The sequence below is a fragment of the Ptychodera flava genome, chromosome 16 (assembly GCF_041260155.1).
Source record: "Ptychodera flava strain L36383 chromosome 16, AS_Pfla_20210202, whole genome shotgun sequence".
NCBI classification, from domain to species: Eukaryota; Metazoa; Hemichordata; class Enteropneusta; family Ptychoderidae; genus Ptychodera; species Ptychodera flava.
In genome coordinates this window covers 30,663,229-30,681,731 of record NC_091943.1, presented here as the reverse complement: position 1 = coordinate 30,681,731, position 18,503 = coordinate 30,663,229, and the positions used below count along the sequence as shown (strand labels likewise).

The following is an 18,503-nucleotide window of genomic DNA, read 5'->3' as shown; positions in this document are numbered from 1 at the left end:
CAGAAATGGTAGATGAAAACAGTATCGTAATAGACATCAAATCAGGTCCAATAATCGTTATCATTCAAGGTAACTAAGAAATTTACCAGGGAAATGACAAAGGCAATGGGATCATCTTGAACCACAAAATAGTGGTGGTACCAGGTGTCCGGAATGGCAAAGCGTACCCTGCCAGCTAGCCGCACCCGTCAAGATTGACCCAAAGCGACAAATCTATTGTTATTTGGTGAAAAGTTGTGTGAGTGCGAATATCAGCACTGAGGCGCATTGTACGTTAATGTATTTGTAGTTTTCTGAATGTACACAAAAGCCTTCAGTTTATGTACCTTGTATTGTCATTACGTTATTTAGTCTTGTCTGTGGAAATCGGAGTGGGTGGGGGAATCGACTTTACAAAACCGTTGGTTTTGTAGGGCCAAATTTTACAATTAATGATTTGTGGGGGTAAAATTTTACGAAGGTTTGTATGGAGTTATGGCAAAAACAACAGAATTGACTAAAACGTATATAAAACAGAATACGAACATGGCTTTATTCTGTCCGAGCATGGTAGTACATGTAACAAGCAAAAAAGAGCACTTTTGTACACTAAGATGAAATTTCAAGTTGACCAAGAGAAATAAGAGTCATGCTATGTTCACGATATGACTTTTATAACACTTTGAATACTTCGGAAAATAGCTCCAGTTTTTAAAGTTTTATATTGAATGTGTGCAAACATTTTTGAACTTTGTGATAACATACATCTAAACAACCAAGATTAACAAATGTAAATAAGAACACCAATGGGGCAAGTGCTTTGTTAATCAGTTATTCTGACAAGTAACTTTGACTGACTGTAAAGTTCACAGAGGTAAACTGCATCTCTCGTACTACCCGGTTCTCATGAGTCACTTTGACTGATATCTATATTCTGTCAACTACTCATTCAACGGTCGGAGGACATTGTGGTGTGTCAGTGACTGTATATCAGTATAAAATGAGATATTGGGACGTAGATGCTCCTAAATATGATTTGGGTAGTTCACCAAAATGTTGATTCACTATACAATGTATACATCACTATACACGCACATGAAATGAAGAGCCCCATCTAAGTGACAGGACCAACCACGGTAATTCAAACTGATCCATTAGCTCAGTTGGTAGAGCATCAGAAATGTATTCGGGGATGTGGGTTCGAGTCACTTTTCATTTCATTTACAACAGAAATACATTGTAGTCTTTGAGAAACTATGAATATTTTTCCAATACAAAACTAGCAAAATCTGTGTATTTATGTACGCTTGATTATTTATATTAATTTACTTGATTAGACTAGGGAGGTTACACGTGCATGTGTGTGCAAGACATTTGATTTTGGATTTTCACCGAAATGTTGATTCACTGTACATTGTAGTCTATGAGGAAACTATTACAGAATTCAGAAGGCATGCCACATGGTACTTCAAAATGTCAACTCCAACCCAGGGACTTAGGGTGCACGTGCAAAGGGTTAATCAATCAAATGAGATGAAAAATTCGGGGGCGGGTCACATTTTACTATTGATGAATACGGGGGTTGTCAAGCTTGATGAACATTACAAAAGTAGCACTATTTATAGACATTAAATGAAGTAATTATTGTATTGGATTCTTAATTACAACGTATGAATCATGTTCACAAGTAAATAAGTCTGCAATCACAACACTCTGCTGTAACCCCATCATTAAAACAAGTGGTTGAATCTCCGATCTTAGTTGTGCAATTTTGACATCAACTTGAAAGCAGACGTATATTCGTTAATTTGACCATTGAGCATGAATTGTGTTGTTTATGCGACAAGATTTTCATAATACCCTTGTCTTAAAGGGACATTAGCTGTAACTGTTGACTAATTTTTCACTTCTCTGTTTCAATGTATTAACTAGATTCTAGATTTGTACTTGTGGGATATCTCCCGAAATTAAATTGATTTCTGTCACAACTGCGCCGTACTTTGGAATTTTCCCCTCAACTTTACCGCTTTCAAAGACTCCCTCCTTATCGCTTTAATCTTGCAACTGTACAAATTTTAGATGTAACTGTTCCAGTAACATAACGAAGATGCAGTTTTGAGCTTCCTCCACATCTTTATCGTTTTTAACCGCTCTTATTATGCCAATGCATATTTCTGAGCTCTCTATCCCCGTTGTGCGAGGTATGGAGTGTGCGGTGTACGATTATGAGTATCCAAAATATAAAATTTGAATACTTCACTGAAATTGCGCCAACGACCAGGATCGTCAAACAACAAGTTTTCTTTACTTTTGGGGGCCTGCATGTTCGTGGGCAGCTTTCTTGATACCACACTGGTCTTGCAAACGTACCGGACGCAGAACCTTTCATCGAACGGTGATTGTGTAAAATACATTGTAGCAATTTCAATAACGGCTAGTTTAACAAGAGAACACAAGTTGGCATGATGAACACCTGCAGCTCAGCCACCAATTACGAGTGAATCCTATTGTTTGTAAGGTGCAACCAAAGCGTCGTTTTCTTTGCTGTGGTAACACTATACTGTACGATTTATCGGACTAAGCCAATTTTTGAACTATACTTTTCAGGTTGCTTTGAATTAAGCGTGCAATGAACGATGTAAGAATATTTGGCGTAGAATTTGCATTCGCAAACCTATTACATGACTTTTTATCTCTTGTGATCGGAAAAAAATGAAACGAATATTATACTTGTGCAAGACTACGCAAGGAAGGCCGTCCCTGTCTAAAGATGTTCTTAAAAGTTATTTTTGCAATACCAGTTTTGGAATTAGTTTTACCTTGTCAAGATTGACCTCGGGATCATCTATCTCGGTGATAACAACTGCCATTACCAATGTGGGCACACAACAGTATGTACATCATAGTTTGGAATTTTCTAAATGCCGTCACACTTTTAACCACTCCAATATTACCCAGGTAGCATACAGATTGAAGTTGGTGTCTCGATAACCGCCAGTGCCAACACGAAGGGTCATCATACAAACCAGCATCCTTCACTTGCAAATAGTATAAGTTTTGCAAGCAGCTCCCTTCTTATAGCTTTCATCTTGCCGTCGACCCAATTACAAAAACTGTCACCATGCGCCTGTGGTTTGTACGGATGTTATAGTTACAATGAAACCACAATTTGAACAGCGCTGTTCAGGTTAGAACGATTAGAATGCCAACTGCGAGGATCGCCATGCTTCCAGCTTCCTCCAATTTGAAGTTTTCCACGTTTACAAGTATTTTCCTTCTTACAGCTTTGATTTTGCAAGTGTACCAATTATAGACTATTACAAGACGTCTATGGTCTGCACAGGTTTGGCATATTCGGTGACACAACACTGAACAGCGCTGAACGATGTAACCCTGCAAGTCGGCTACCCATAATTACTCAACTAATTGTTGGAAGTGCAACCGGTATCTTGTCTAATACGAACGTTCCGTCCAATGTTGGAGTAGAGTAATATTAGCATGAAATGAAAAAAACAAATATATAATGATTCATGGTTCAATTTTCAAGACTGTAACTATTCTGTATTCTGTATACTATTCTGTAATTTATGTGAAGTCACCCTTTCATGAGTGTGATTATATTATCATGTGAACTTTTCCTTGCAGTTACATGTCATGAGTTCTGTGTTCGATTCAAGTCTAAAATAAAGTGCAAAAAGAATTAGAAATAAAGTTTAAATTTACTTCTCCACAGTATTTCTAAGGTAATAATGATTGTATTGTGTATAATAAACAATTCGTTACTTATGAGTTACTCGCAACAAGTTATCTTTATCGTATTGTGTTATAAAAACCAGAATATCGTCAATGAAATTCTTTGATATACATTATTCTCTTCAGAAAATATCGTCTTTTGTATGCAACCTGAGCGCCAAATGAAAATATACTTTATTGAAGCAATAATACAGAGTCTGAGAATTTGGCTAGGTCATTACTCAGGGAGAGACCCTCCCCAGGGAGAATTTTTTTTACGCTCAAGACACTGTTAAAGCAGAAAACTAATCTAATTCTCCAAATCAAACTGTGAAAATCGGGACGAAAATGAAAACACTACAATATGAGCAAACAATCACGGGCGTTTGCGAGTACGACCCTTGACCTAGTGATTTTTCAATAACCCCCAACGACGTCACACCCGAGTACAGCGGTGATATGCTTACGCCATAAAATGGACACCATGGCAGGACACGACAGCACTTTTCCTGTCATTGACTTTTCAGCATACAGTCTGCAGCGCACTTCCCCTGATAGCGAGACATTCAAGGATCTAGTCGACAGTGTTAGCAATTCTCTGTCTTCCAGTGGATTCCTGTATTTGTCGAATCACGGCATATGTAAAGAGGAGGTAGGATTTCTCGGTGTTTTGTAAAGTAGGACAAATTCTCTGTGGCATTAAGAGCTATAGCCACCCGACTGTAATATCCTTGCTGGTACATGATTCCACGATGATGGCAAGGAGTAACAGGAGATGGAAGGAGTAACAGAAGTGTGTAATTTGCCATTAAAACGACAGGTTCTCTCCTTTTTGACCTTATTTCATAAAGTTTGTTTGATATGAAAAACAGTTCATGTTGTTTAATTTCTTTAAACATGCTGTAGAAGTGGTAAACCTTGCACAATCTTAGCTGTGCTTTAGCCAGAAAAAACTATCATTACTAACGTTTATACTATGTTCAACAGTCACGGTTCAGCCCTTCAAAAATGTCTTTTCACTGACATTTTGACCGGCCGATTTGTACGATTGACCCAATTACCTTTCGATTCTGTGTCCAGCACGGGGTTCAACTGCTACAAGTGTTGAATCCTTTTGTATTGTTATGACTGTTGTCTTTGGGCCCTGGGCAGTTTTCAAAGTGAAGGCTCAGCTCTGTACTGGAACAAACAGTACTAAGGTCATACGATTCAAAATGTACATGTAGGCGTAATGGGTAGGGTGCAAATTTACATATGCACCTTGCATATTTTCTCGGAAAGACTTAGATCAATCAACTTGATAAGGACACAACCTCTCTACCACTGTCGCTTATCACTCTATGAGCACAGGGAAACTGATGTATATGAAACATGTATCAAATATCAAAAATACGTTTGTAATGAATGCTTTGATAAGATCCTTAAAGTGACATTATTTGTATCTTTTGACTTTTTTTTTTTTTTTTTCATTTTTTCGATGACTGAAATCCCCGGTCAAATCAAGAGGAGACCTAAATTGTGACTATGGACAGCTTCAAGGATATGTAAAATCACCTTCTTGCTCTTTACGGCAAGATTCAATGTTGGTAAGGGCGTCCGCGCGATTTGAACCAACCGCCATGATTGAACCCCAGCACATGACCAATATTAGGGGAGAACCATTTGATTTTTTTTTGGGGGGGGGGGTATGGAGGAAATGGGTATGGGAGCAAATTTTTTTTTCCTGTCACAGTGACAGCAATTTTTTTTTCTACTGTCAGAGCTGCATCAATTTTTTTTTTCCAAATGGAGTAGCAATGCAATTTTTTTTCTTGTCATCAAGTTTCTGATGCGTTGTATATAAGGGAGCCGTCATTATTTACGGCCTGAAACAGAAATTTCAAGTGACACCCCACCCCCTGTCAACCATGATGAATTTGAGTAACTCCCCTCTCTAACTCTGAAATTTTGACTGATCCCCCACTTAGAAAAGTTAAATACAAATACATGTATTTGTAAAATTTACAAAATACAGCAACAGTAAAGACCTTTGAAATCCTGATGTACTCTGCTAGACTATCATCAGTTATCTCATGATGGTTCAAAAAAGGTGAACCCATCAAAATGAAATTGCAAGTCACAATAAAATAAAGATATAAAAGCTCACGCAGTATCTAACCATATTGTAAAATGTTTAATTTGGATGGGTATTATGACAGGGTTTTCACTAGGATATCTGACCGGGCAGAATTTGAAAGTACAGGGAGACAGTGAGAAGTACAGGGGGAGAACACGTGAGAGGCTTAGGGGGAAAGTGTCACAGGGGCTTTCCCCTATCTTGCATGGAAAGTTTAAGATATTGATGTGTGCAATGGTGCAGTCTGGTGCGATCTGAGAGGTGTTTTTTAATTTTTTTTTACTAAGTGAAACTGTTAGAACACCCAAAGGGGGAGAGCACGAGAGGGGGTTTCCCCCTCTCGTATTGGAAATTTTGGGAAATTGATGTGTTTAATGGTGCAATCTGAGAGGAGTTTCAGGTTATTTTGCATTTGGTAAAACTGTTTGAAAATGACATTGAACACTGCAATATTTTTTTACATTTTATGCATGATCAGTGTTTGTGTCACAATATTCAACAACCAAACAATGACAATACAATTTGTGAAAAACAGTTCTGTTTGCCAGAGACTGAAGATAAATAAATATACAGGAACGGAAAATCTGTGACCTTCTTGTGTCATTTCTCCAGCTGCCAGCTTCTAATGAAAAGCATGAATATGGTATGTTTAACTGTCAAAATGGTCATTGAACTGAGGTAAATAAAAACATGTTTCTGCGATAATAAAGGATGAATTCACAACAGTTCAGTTTTGTCCTAGATCCTGTGAAAATTTTGAGAAATTGATGTGCGCTACGGTGCAGTGTAGTGCAATCCGATAGGTATTTTAAATTTGTCTTTTACCAGTAACACTGTTAGAAGAGCCAAGGGGGGGGGGGAGAGCACGAGAGGGGGTGCCCCCCTCTCGCATTGAAAATTTTGAGAAATGGATGTGTGCAATGGTGCAATCTGAGATGTGTTTCAATTTATTTCGCCAAAAAAAATTGAGTAACCCCGTCCCCCTTCTTCCTCTCCACATTTTGAGTAACGCCCCCTGAAGTTTTCAATTTTTTAGTGACCCTCTCCCTTGTATTTCATTACATTTGTTGTTCCTCAATATTTCATTGTCAACTTGTACATCTTCCTAATATATTTATATTGAGAGAATATTATATTGATTTTAACACTAGTTTATTGACTCCTGTCTTGTGTTTTAAAATTTTCACAATTTACAGAAGTCAAAAAGTCCCCTTTAGATAGTGCCTATGCCATTGAGATATTGCAACAGAAATCCTGAAATATGATTTCTTGGGTCAGAAAAGGGAAGGAAAACATTGAGTGCACTGAGGTGTAAGTAGACCTATGTAGTGCATGCTTATATCATAAGTGCTGGGAAAAAAAACATAAGAATTGCTTATGGTAAAAACATTTGCGCCGCCTATGGCGGCGCGCCGGCAAAGAATACATTAGAATAGGGTTTCCAAATTTTGCTAATTTCTGGTGCATTGTGACAATTTTTTTTTTCACTTCTGTCTGTTATGACAATTTTTTTTTCTCAGGCCATGGCAGGATCAATTTTTTTTTCTTCTATCTCACCTGGCGACAAATTTTTTTTCTCAAAATCCTCCATACCCCCCCCCAGAAATCAAATGGTGTTCCCCTTACTACGCAGACGTCAACTATCAAAGTACAGCTAGAAAGCTGAGCGGCCGTCACCTACACAGTAACTTCAGCACAATGCATATCGATGAGCTCACGGTGCATAAACAAATGCACGTCTCACAAACTACTGTCAAATAATGAAATAAAGAGGGCATTTGCTTGTAAGTTTGATTTTAGTATCGATGACACGGACTGTTAAACAATAAAACCATAAACGCAATTTGGTCAATGGTAAACTAAAACGATGACAGCTTGTTGTGGTGATTGTGAAACAGATACAGAAAAATGCATTTTCTGTGCATTTGATCGTTAGCAAATCTTCGTCAACTTTTAAGATTTTTAGGGCATTTTCTTGCCATTACGTTGGTTCGTTTTACAAACACGACATGATCACTTGTTGAACTTGGAAACATCGCACTCGGACTGAACAGTGCACGGTGTAGCATCTGTGACATCGTGACACCGCGCCGGGCGAGTACTGTCATTGATACTGCTCGCGATTGGAGTCACCTCTCGACACACAAGATCTGTTCGAATGTTGTTATTCTCTATGCATCGTGTAATTATTTGTATCAGTTGCATCGCATTTCGAACCAAAAGTGAGTACATCGCAATGACAGTTGCCTAGACCCTATAAGTCGCTTACGGCCTCCGTGCCTCCTACCCACTCCCAAAAGTGGGTTTTGCGTAAGTTCAGAAGCGCAGCTGAGCGCATTGTGTACCTGGCCCTGCATACAGGTCTGTGTGTTCCAGGCGTCATACGGCCTCCTCGCTTCATAACGCCGGGAACACAAAGACCTGTAAGCAGGGCTAATCGTGTACCCAGGCGAGGCGGGTGTGCTCGAAAACGAAACTCAGTGCGAGTTTGGGATTTAAAAGGGGTTGTTTTTGGTGGAGAAACTGCACGCCGCAACCGAGGTGCTGCCAGCGATTTGGCACAACCCTGCCACGCAGAGCTAGCTTTCACCCATTGCAACAATGTACATGATGTACGTGTCCGTCGCCGAAGCAGCTTCAATTATAGACAGTAGAGGCCCCTCTGTTGTATATGCTTCAATTTCGCGATCACCTCGACAATAACGTGACTGTCTACTGAAGTTTATCCCTTCATTGTACTCTGTTTTATCGTTTCTATGCCCACAGGCTTTGGGAAAGTCTACATATGGAGGTACAAACGAGACAAAAAAATAGGCCTTGTCCGAGTCGTCGGCTTCTTGCAGCTTGTAGGCATTTGAAATGCCCATTACAAAAATGTGCTCTGTAGCAGCAAAGAATGGTGTATCTAAGAGCAGGATTGGCCGTCAAGATCTCCATTAAAAACTGACCGTCAAAATGTAACTGAGCAAACGGCATCGGTAATAGGGAATCCCTAAACTGCTACACTGCGCTCTCGACTTTCACTTCGTATGGTTTATTTTTTTACACGCGGATGCTTAAAGCGGCCTAGATAGCAGTTAGCAGTGTGGTCTTATCGCAGGTCAACGGTAGCCACCATTAACCTCTGACCCAAGGTTTTTCTTTACAGTGTACGCAAACGGGATGGAAGTTGTCTATGGTCGACCGTTCTTTAGACATCTCTCAGTAAGTCGAACAACATTTTCAACTTCTCGTGCAACAATATAAGGTCAAAAGATACAAAAAATGTCCTTAAGATTTCCGTGTTTGCTTTTAGAGTTTTCCGGGGTGAAAGTTAGGTTGTTTAACACATCATCAATGTTTCTGTCATATTAACAATTGACGTAATATTGTCACCAAGCTGATAATATTAATCAATTAATATCGATCATTGAGTTATTTAGTTGTACTGCCGGTTTAATTATTTTTTTAACTCCAAAATTGCTACTAAAAGAATCTTAGGCATTACTTCTGCACTCATGGCTATTTTGTGCACAAATTGGAATCGACATTCATCAGAAAACATAATCATAGGATTACATTATCGTTTGTGTGGAAATGAAATTTCAAATCTCCGTCCTGTGGTCCTATGCCCCGCTATGAAATAGTTATAATTACAAAGAGGTTTTGTTGTCAAGTTAGTTGATACAGACAGACAGACAGACTGACAGACAGATAGACAGACATACATACACACACGCACACACACATATATATAAAAATGTATATATATATAGAGAGTATATATATATATATATATATATATATATATAATATATATATATATAGAGAGAGAGAGAGAGAGAGAGAGAGAGAGAGAGAGAGAGAGAGAGAGAGAGATTGTTTATTACAAAACATACTATAGTTTGTATGTGGACATTTGCGAAAAATACCGCCAACCATATAGCAAAGGCCATCGTTTCCCATGGATGACCGTGTTCATACATATCATTATGATAACAATTTCACATATGTAAATTTTGTCTGAAATGGGATATGGATATTGCAAGTAAATTTATTTGATTGGTCAGTTTTGACCTTGTTTGTCTTCCAACCTTATGTTATCCTTAAAGCATTCAATTTGTACTGTTTGCAAGGTAGACAAATAATTCTGTAAATGTTAAGTCCCCATTCCCAACCACCACAAATATAACTCATAGTGTCATTTCATCGCTCATTCAATGCACAGAATCATTCAACTTAACCTTTTGACCACCCTGTTGTCAACCTTCCTACAGATCAACAAGGTTTTTTCGCAAGCGAGGAAATTCTTCGAACTCCCTAAAGATGTCAAAATAAAATATGCGATGGATGAAGAGATATCACGAAACTATGGTTACACTGAAACAGGAAGACAAAAGTTAGTAATGATGTTGATTTCTTTTAGTAGCTTCAGTATCCTCCTGGTTATTTCACGCTTTAGTAGGTATATGATAAAGTTATGGCATTTGTTTAGCAGACCGAGTACTGTGTATACAAAAGCAGGCGCAATTATCATTTACTGTTAAACTTTGATCCAAGTTTCATGTACGGCTGAGAAAATATATAGTTCGAGACAAAACAAAATTCATTTGACAAATCGACAGTCACACGAGGTCTTAATTCAACCTTCATCTCGTTTCACTCAAACCGCAAGTGGAGAATGTTTTGTTTTTCGTAATGAATTCCCGGGTTATTAAAATATTCTCTTTAGATAATGATCTTCATGTTATCTTTTAGCTAAGCCATCCCAAGGGTTTGCTGCAGAATATATCTAGACAAACATTTTACAGAACTATGTGTAATTCCCTTTTCGCTTCACAGATTGAACCCTCGGAGACCGACAGACTTGAAAGAGGGGTTTGCTTATACTCCCAAACTTTTGGTCAAGGTACGAAAGACAAATACTGAGGGTAAATTACTGGTGTGCAGCACACGGTTTCTACTGATGTTATGTTATGACATCCTTTGCCTCCATCACTGACAACCAACTCGTCCTGATGGTGCACACATGAACGTAAACTCAAATAATTACCCCCTTGACTTTACACCGAAAGTAGAATTAAAATATTGGATTACCCAATTCTCTCTCTCTCTCTCTCTCTCTCTCTCTCTCTTCTCTCTCTCTCTCTCTCTATATTTTATATATTATATATTATATATTATAAATTATATATTATATATTAACACAAATAACGGCAAGTACAAATTACATGTGTTACTTAAGTTTCATATTTCCAGCAATCACAAGATATATATATATATATATATATATATATATATATATATATATATATATATATATATATATATATATATATATATATGTATGTATGTATGTATGTGTGTGTGTGTGTGTGTGTGTATGTATGTATGTATGTATGTATGTATGTATGTATGTATGTATGTATGTATGTATGTATGAATATTCTCTCCAACTTCCCTCCAAACCAGAAAATTCCTGAGGATGAGCTGCCGGATTTCGAGGGGACGTTGCTGGCCCTTTTTCAAAAGTGCACAGAGCTTGGGAATCGTATGTTAGAAGTGCTTGCTCGAGGACTGAACTTAGAGGTACTTTATTTGATTTGCTTCTGTAATTTTCAGCTATTTCCCACTCACAAAAAAATTGAAAATAAAAGCTCTATGTTAATGTATGCTCATGTGAAATCTTGGAAGCACAAAGGTATCCCATGTAATTGCAACTTTCAAGTCATTTTTAAGTATTTTTGTCTCTTTTTGACATTTACTTTTTCAACTCCAAAAGTTATGTTATTATATGCCTATTGTTCACCTTTTATCAATATAACTTGATATGATTGGACGTCAAAGGATTGGTGATTGTCACCAAAAATATCTTATCACACTTATGTGAAATTACTTCTTTCTTGTTATGTATGTTTTATACTTTTCGTAACTCTCAGGATCCATATCACTTTGTAAAAGCGTGCAGGAAAGTCGGCGGCCCCGAAAATGAGACAGTGATAAAATGTCTTCATTATCCACCAATACTTGAAAGCACGAACCCAAAGGATGGTCAGATCCGATGTGGAGAACATTCGGATTTTAGCCTCATTACACTACTTTTCCAAGATGACAAGGGTGGTCTTGAGGTAAGACATATCCCGTGACTTGACTTTTTAGCTCACGTATTCACACACGTGAGCTTATGTTGCAGCAATGTCTGTCTGTCTGTATATGTGTGTGTGTGTGTGTGTCTGTCTGCCTGTCTGTCTGTCTATTGGTCCGAGATCTTAAAAACGGCTAATCAGATATGAATCAAATGTGGTACATAGATTTAGTTAGCAAATCGCAAGAACTGATTAGTTCGGTATGCAAGTATCGCTTGCATACCGTTTGCTGATTTGCATAATTAATGATTTTAGAAAAAACAGATATACACTGAGAACAACTGCACACAATTTGATGAGATTCGCTACGAATGTTGATCACATCAAGAAATATCAGCTGTGAAAGGTGTTAAGGGGTGACATAAGATAATTCCTAATTTGCATATTTAATGAACTTTCTTATTAGGGATATTTATCTGAATTGACTTAACCAAAATTGACGAAACTTTGTATGTATATTGAATATACTATGATATAATAACATTGTTGAAAGTTAAATGTGTCCAGATTTGATATACAGCTTGCGCAAATTAACTGATAAGCAGTATTGAATACTCACCAAATCAAACTCTCTACATAAGTAATGTATGCATGACAAATGTAGCACAGAAGTTTGATCCAATTCAGTCCATTCAGCTTCTATTTATACCCTTAATTACAGAAGTCCGTTAGCTTGGACTTGCTCACCAAACATATGCCATAAACCAACCCTGGGTATGACCAATATAGACCATAGAGGTCTTATTACAATTCAGAGCATTCAACATTGATAGAAAGCTTAATTACATAAGGTCATTAACCTTGTTATCATTTAATTAGGAATAAGCTAACTCAATTCTCGGGATTTGTTAATCATGATACTTAAATATTATTAACAGATCAACATTAAAGTGTAGTATTCTTAACATACTTTTCGATATTAGGAAGAATTTGTAGTAACATGTCCAGCTTATTTTTGACCTGTTTAGTTGCTAATTAAAACATTTTCATTTTGTTGATAATCATTACAACATAGTATTTTGCTAACATGCACACTGTGCATGTTAGCGAGTTGAACAAGTTGAACGAGTATGCACCAACTTACTGGTTTGGTTCACAGTGACATTAACCCTATATTCCACGTCATTGTCCCCATAAATACTGGCAAAGACCTCCTCTTGCACTTAAACCATATGGGGATAGTGGGATCTTCTGAGTACTTTATCACCTTTTCACCAAAGTGTAATGCAGGGCCTTGCAACAGGTATATGTGTAGCCTTCGTACATATCCAGCTTCTGTTGTACCACCACGTATACGTTGTTCAAGATGGTCCTTTCTGAAATTGTGTTTATACGACCTGGTAATTTTATTAACTTGAATGATTTTGATAATTGGGTTTGTTTTGACGTCATATTACCGATGAACTTCATGTTGTCTGTAAATTTAAATTTAGTTTTATTCACGATAAAAAGAAATGCAAAACTTTTGCTTGTAATGCAACCTAAAGATCAGAGTGTATTATTTAAAGACATGGTAATAAGAACATGCATAGTGCAGTATGCACTTTGATATGCCAGTTATATATATATATATATATATATATATATATATATATATATATGTGTGTGTGTGAGTGTGTGTGAGTGTGTGTGTGCACTCTGGTACATTCTATAATTAATGTTTTTTCAGCAATCTTGCATTCTTAAGAAATATGTAGGTAACAAAATATATCATATGTGAACTATCAGTAAGGGTTAATAATGGCAATGCCCGCATTATTAGCCTGACAAAAATGAATCTGAATACGGTAAATAGATTCTCAATTACATCGATTTCGTAGCAGGCTTTACCTTTTGTTTCTTCCACATCTTCTAATCTAGGTCCAGGCAAAGGATGGTGATTTCATTCCTGTCCCACCGATAGAAGGAACAATCGTCGTAAACATAGGTGACACGATGCAGAGGTGGACAGTTGACAAGTTGGTTTCAAATGTAAGTATGAAAATTGACGCCAGGTGGACAAAAATTGGAGCTGCGCGCGTTTTACCATCCTCATGGTCTTGCTTCCATTCGTTTATTTATTTCCCTGATTCAATCATTAACTCTTCCCCGAGGGCCATGATAGTCATAAAGGCAATACGCACAGGTCCTGATAAAACTTTCCTAAGGGAAACGTTAACCCATTCTCCTACCAAATCAAGAATAAAATATCTCATACCATCGTGTAAATGTTGCACCTTAAGAATCAAATTACCGACATATTTGGCGAAATTTAAAATTCGAAATGGCCGCTATATCTGTATTAACTCGATTGGGAAAAATTAAACTTTCGATTTTCACAGAACTGATAGTATGAGAACTTACTTACATCAACAGCTTCGAAATGAGCCCCAAAAGCGGTACAACAGAAAAGTGTCAGTCTCAATGTGTCACATGGCTTATTCCACCTTAATGTACCTTAGAGTTATCAGATTTCAACAGAAAGGTTACAGGTGAAGCTAGACAAATATAATAAGTCTGTGTGTCGACTCTTGAATATGCACGTTTCGACAAAGCTTGCAAAGTACACAAACTGACTATTACATGTATCTAGGTCATCAGGGCGGGACAGTTGTCTGAACATTATATGTTGCGGGTAAATCTGAACTCAAATGCTGTAGTCGCTAGTGTATTATATTTTCAATGTCGTCCCATATATTGTAATTTATATTCGAGAATTGTTTCAAAATAAATGCAATGTTGTAAAATTGTGAATGCGATAACTTCAATAAAGGAGATATGCCTGCCTCAAGGAAAAGTTCGAACTTTACTCTACAGTAAGTCGTTAAGGTTAAACGATTCTGTGTATTCATTGTCACAAACCTGTGGTGCAGGTCTCTGTTGCTAAAGGCGGAACAGGAGTTGTAATAATGCGGTGGCTCAAGTTTGTAAACAGTGATGTAGGAGGATAGTGTGTACAGAGATATGAACAGAGATCTATGTTTTGGGCCGCCTGTATCAGTGCCTGCAAATTTCTTGCTTTTAACGGGCAGTGTGGTTAACAGCCTTTGAGGGAAACTTTAAAGAGAATGGAAGGGGCGAGAGTTGAAAAGCGTCGAACATATGGGGTAATTTTGATGTACAAGAATTAGGCATGAACGAGCAAGATATACCTCTTATTCACGTTGTGAGGCACCATTGAAAAAGTTGATCAATTATTTAATTCTACCCTAGGTGCATCGTGTCGTCATGCCAACAACCGATGAAGCCAAGCGTTCGAGCCGATTTTCTATCGCCTTCTTCTACAACGCGGACAGAGATTACGTTGTGACCTGCATCGGTGACAGTGACAAATACGAACCAATAACAATGGATGAATTTCTGAAACAGAAGCTTGAGGCAGTCTATCTGAAATGAATGTCTCATTTCTGCAGGGCTCAGACGACTGATCGACAGCATCTAACTTCTGAACTGAATGTCTCATTTCTGCAGCATTCAGAAATCAGCTTGATCTTTAATACATTAAATCGTTCAAGTAAAGTTAGTGTTCATTTTGCCAAATATCCGGTAGTGTAATGGGTAGAACAGTGTGAATCAGCATTGTTGTTTTAGTACTTTATTAATTTCAATGTAGGCCTATAGCTGACTTCATCGTGTGATCACAGAACCAATCACTTGTATGATATCCACCATGCACCCTTTCATAGCATAGCCATGACCTGAAAGTGCCATGTGTGCCCCAATTGTAAATTGTTAGCCGTGAACCTATCGTTCCAACAATTCTACTAGACACTGTGTGCATCTTGAACTCATGAAATAAGTATCCTTGATGTGGAATTCTGGTCTTCACGTTTGCAAATGTGTGCGTTGAGCATGCAATGACTTCGTGTCATTACAATTTGCCGAACAAACTTAACGGGAAAGTTGTTTACACTTCGTCGCTGGTCACTTTATAATAATGTTACCCTGTTAATATACCAGTTGCAATAAATATATACTGTTTATTCTAATGCCGACCTTGACGATAGTGAAAATAATTTTGGATCTCTCTCTCCCTCTCTCTCTCTCTATGTGTCTCTGTCTCTGTCTCTGTCTCTCTCTCGCTGATATCACTCCATTAATCCATCCATCCCCTCACATATCCTCGCGTATCCCATGGGAGCCCAGTCATCGTCAAGCCCCGGTTGCAAAGTCATGACGTCACGCGGAACGCAATCAAATACTCCCACGCAAATACTGTGTATTCTGCACTTTTACGGGAAAACTCACGAAATTGCTGATTACCAATGATGTGACTCAATCACCCTTAAATATGTTATTAAATCAGTTTTTAATAGCTTTTGCCCTAAACTTGTAATAATAATAATATAAGTATTATATAGAAATAATAACGCGAATAATAATAGGTTCAATTTCCGTGAAAATTTCACAAGTAGGGTATTTTGGGTCGAAAAGACCAAATATGATATCGATATCACTGCCCCATGTTTCCATGGTAACCATTTTAGGGGTTGAAAATATCATTTTTTCTAATATCCCATGAAAAGTTACTTTGATTGATATGAAAATTATCTAGTGAGGGAGTTCGGGTCAGAGAACACAAAACCAGACTTATTTTAATGTTTCAAGTTGCCATGGTAACTATTTTGGCATTGAAAATGTTCCTTTTTCCCTTATTTCTATTAAAAATGTACTCGGACATAAATCCCGGTATTTTGGGAATAACCTCATTTCTATACACCTTTTTTAATCCATTTTGCCTCGAAAAAATCAAAATTAAAGCTTTTTGGGGGATGACCGTCCCGCACTGCACTGAGCGATCGCGAGCAAACTGAGAACGCGTTAAGCGCGTCCGCTAAGCGCACAGAACGAAATTTCAAACCCGCGCAGTGCAGTGTACGTGTGAGAAATTGTAGGCCGGCAGCATAATTTCACCCGAATCACAGGCTTTTGATTCACCACTACTAACGTTGTGAAGTACCGAATGTTTAGAAGTATTCCCCCGCATTGACGTAATGGTGTTTTGAGGTCAAAGGTCAAATAGCGTCCAATAACACCAAAAGTTATTGTACTCCGCGGCAAAGTTATTGGACTCTGCGTCCTCTGATACCAAAATTTACTGTACGAAGAAAACTCCAAAGATTGCAGACGCAGGTGTATAATAATAAAGATAATGTATATTGGGGCCATTCTGGTCAAAATTATGCTTTCCGTTAATTTTAGTGTGTTAGAGTTAATTTATATAGACCAGAAATAATTTTTCAAGCATTTTTAATTTTGTTTCATGCAGTCATCTCAAATAAGTGTTATGTAGTATAATACTAACTTCGCATTCATCAAATTAAGTTTATGCCTCCAGGCTTCAAATTAATTTTATGTGATAAAATTAATTCTACTAGACTAAGTATCTCAAATTAATTTTGTGAACCCAATTCCCCTTAGCACCCAAGATTCACTGGTACTTATTTATTTTATGGATTGACAATCAATGATTTGTTTGTCTCATTCCAGGAAGAATAATGAAGACAAATTATGACCATGTAGTGGTGCATTATTTTAGTGTGACCTGGCGTGACCCCATAAACTCTATGACTAGCTAGATCCCTTTCCATGGTAGCAACGGCTTAATTTGAACATGGTGCCTGTATACCTTTAAACACTTTTTAAAAACCCAGCAGGCCAAGACAAGGGGGAAATATTACAAGATATCACGTTTAATACTGCCCTACTTGACATAGTATAGGGCTCTCACTTGTGCGAACGTCGTAGGAAACACTTATTGCAACAATTTACCCTAAATATAAAGAATCGGCTGTCAATTAAACTGCGGTTGCTAACCAACCGGAGGTAAACAGTGAGACTAAACGTGCCCAGAAATACGAGCGCAATAGACTAATCGTTTTGGCGCGTGCCAACTCAAAATATAGAAAACCGCAAAGACTAGTCGTTTTGGCGTGTGCCGGCTAATCGGCTAACAAAAAACAGGAAACCGCAAAACCGCAAAAAGTGATAAAGAAATGTAAATAGCTATGGAATAGTTTCTATAAAAATCTCTACATATGTATATCAACCTGAGGAATAATATTTTGACCTGTAGCACGATGCTCAATGGAATAGCCAGTAATATTGTGAAGGGCGTTGGTCATATCAAACTACTGACGTGCTAAAAAAAAAAATTAATCTTTCCACCTTTCAGCTTGGTGAAAAATGCATTTATTGATTCGCCAAAGGCCTGTGATTCGCTTAATTTTGCACAAGTTTACATGGACATAGGAAAAAGTTCGACTCACCCTCTGGATTGTTGAGCATACAACTGACTGTTTCAGTGAATCCGACATGATGAGAGTTCTCGAATCAAAAACTGTACTGTAGCCGTGCTCGAATACAAATATCGTCCCATTAAATTACGTCATTGTTATACAAGAGTTAGCATTCCAAAGTCTGTCACCCTGTTTTTTTCAAAGTTTGGAGTAGAGGGCGGCATTTCCATCTGAATAATATTGAACGACGTGAAACGCAAACATTTCCATCACATATGTTCCGGCAATATGTACAGTAGAAATACTGTTTACGCTGCAGTTACGTAGGCTTAT

The 18,503-nt window shown here is 37.7% G+C and overlaps 2 protein-coding genes and 1 long non-coding RNA gene across 3 annotated transcripts in view; 1 reads left to right on the top strand and 2 right to left on the bottom strand.

Annotated features, from left to right (window-relative positions):
• LOC139114563 (uncharacterized) overlaps nucleotides 1–9,545 on the bottom strand; it is a 485,747-nt gene extending 476,202 nt beyond the window's left edge. Inside the window, exon 1 of the mRNA XM_070676366.1 lies at nucleotides 9,536–9,545. The gene's annotated coding sequence lies outside the window, so the exon portion shown is untranslated. The remainder of the gene's footprint in view (nucleotides 1–9,535) is intronic.
• On the top strand, nucleotides 4,166–15,924 carry LOC139114570 (uncharacterized). The gene is made up of 7 exons (XM_070676379.1): nucleotides 4,166–4,363; nucleotides 10,084–10,205; nucleotides 10,649–10,715; nucleotides 11,279–11,395; nucleotides 11,746–11,934; nucleotides 13,813–13,923; nucleotides 15,145–15,924. The coding sequence occupies exons 1-7, from the start codon at nucleotides 4,187–4,189 to the stop codon at nucleotides 15,325–15,327; spliced, it is 966 nt and encodes a 321-aa protein (XP_070532480.1). The 5' UTR covers nucleotides 4,166–4,186; the 3' UTR covers nucleotides 15,328–15,924.
• LOC139114586 (uncharacterized) lies at nucleotides 12,525–13,914 on the bottom strand. The gene is made up of 3 exons (XR_011547902.1): nucleotides 13,783–13,914; nucleotides 13,160–13,268; nucleotides 12,525–12,662 (listed from the first exon to the last, which is right to left on the bottom strand). It is a non-coding gene; the product is annotated as an uncharacterized lncRNA (long non-coding RNA).
• Nucleotides 15,925–18,503: the final 2,579 nt, after the last annotated feature.

Excerpts from the sequence above, each read along its gene's own strand:
- LOC139114570 (XM_070676379.1), top strand. The coding sequence starts at position 4,187 with ATGGACACCATGGCAGGACACGACAGCACTTTTCCTGTCATTGACTTT. Across the intron at positions 4,364-10,083 it reads ACGGCATATGTAAAGAGGAG|ATCAACAAGGTTTTTTCGCA; the intron begins GTAGGATTTCTC and ends ACCTTCCTACAG. Across the intron at positions 13,924-15,144 it reads TTGACAAGTTGGTTTCAAAT|GTGCATCGTGTCGTCATGCC; the intron begins GTAAGTATGAAA and ends ATTCTACCCTAG.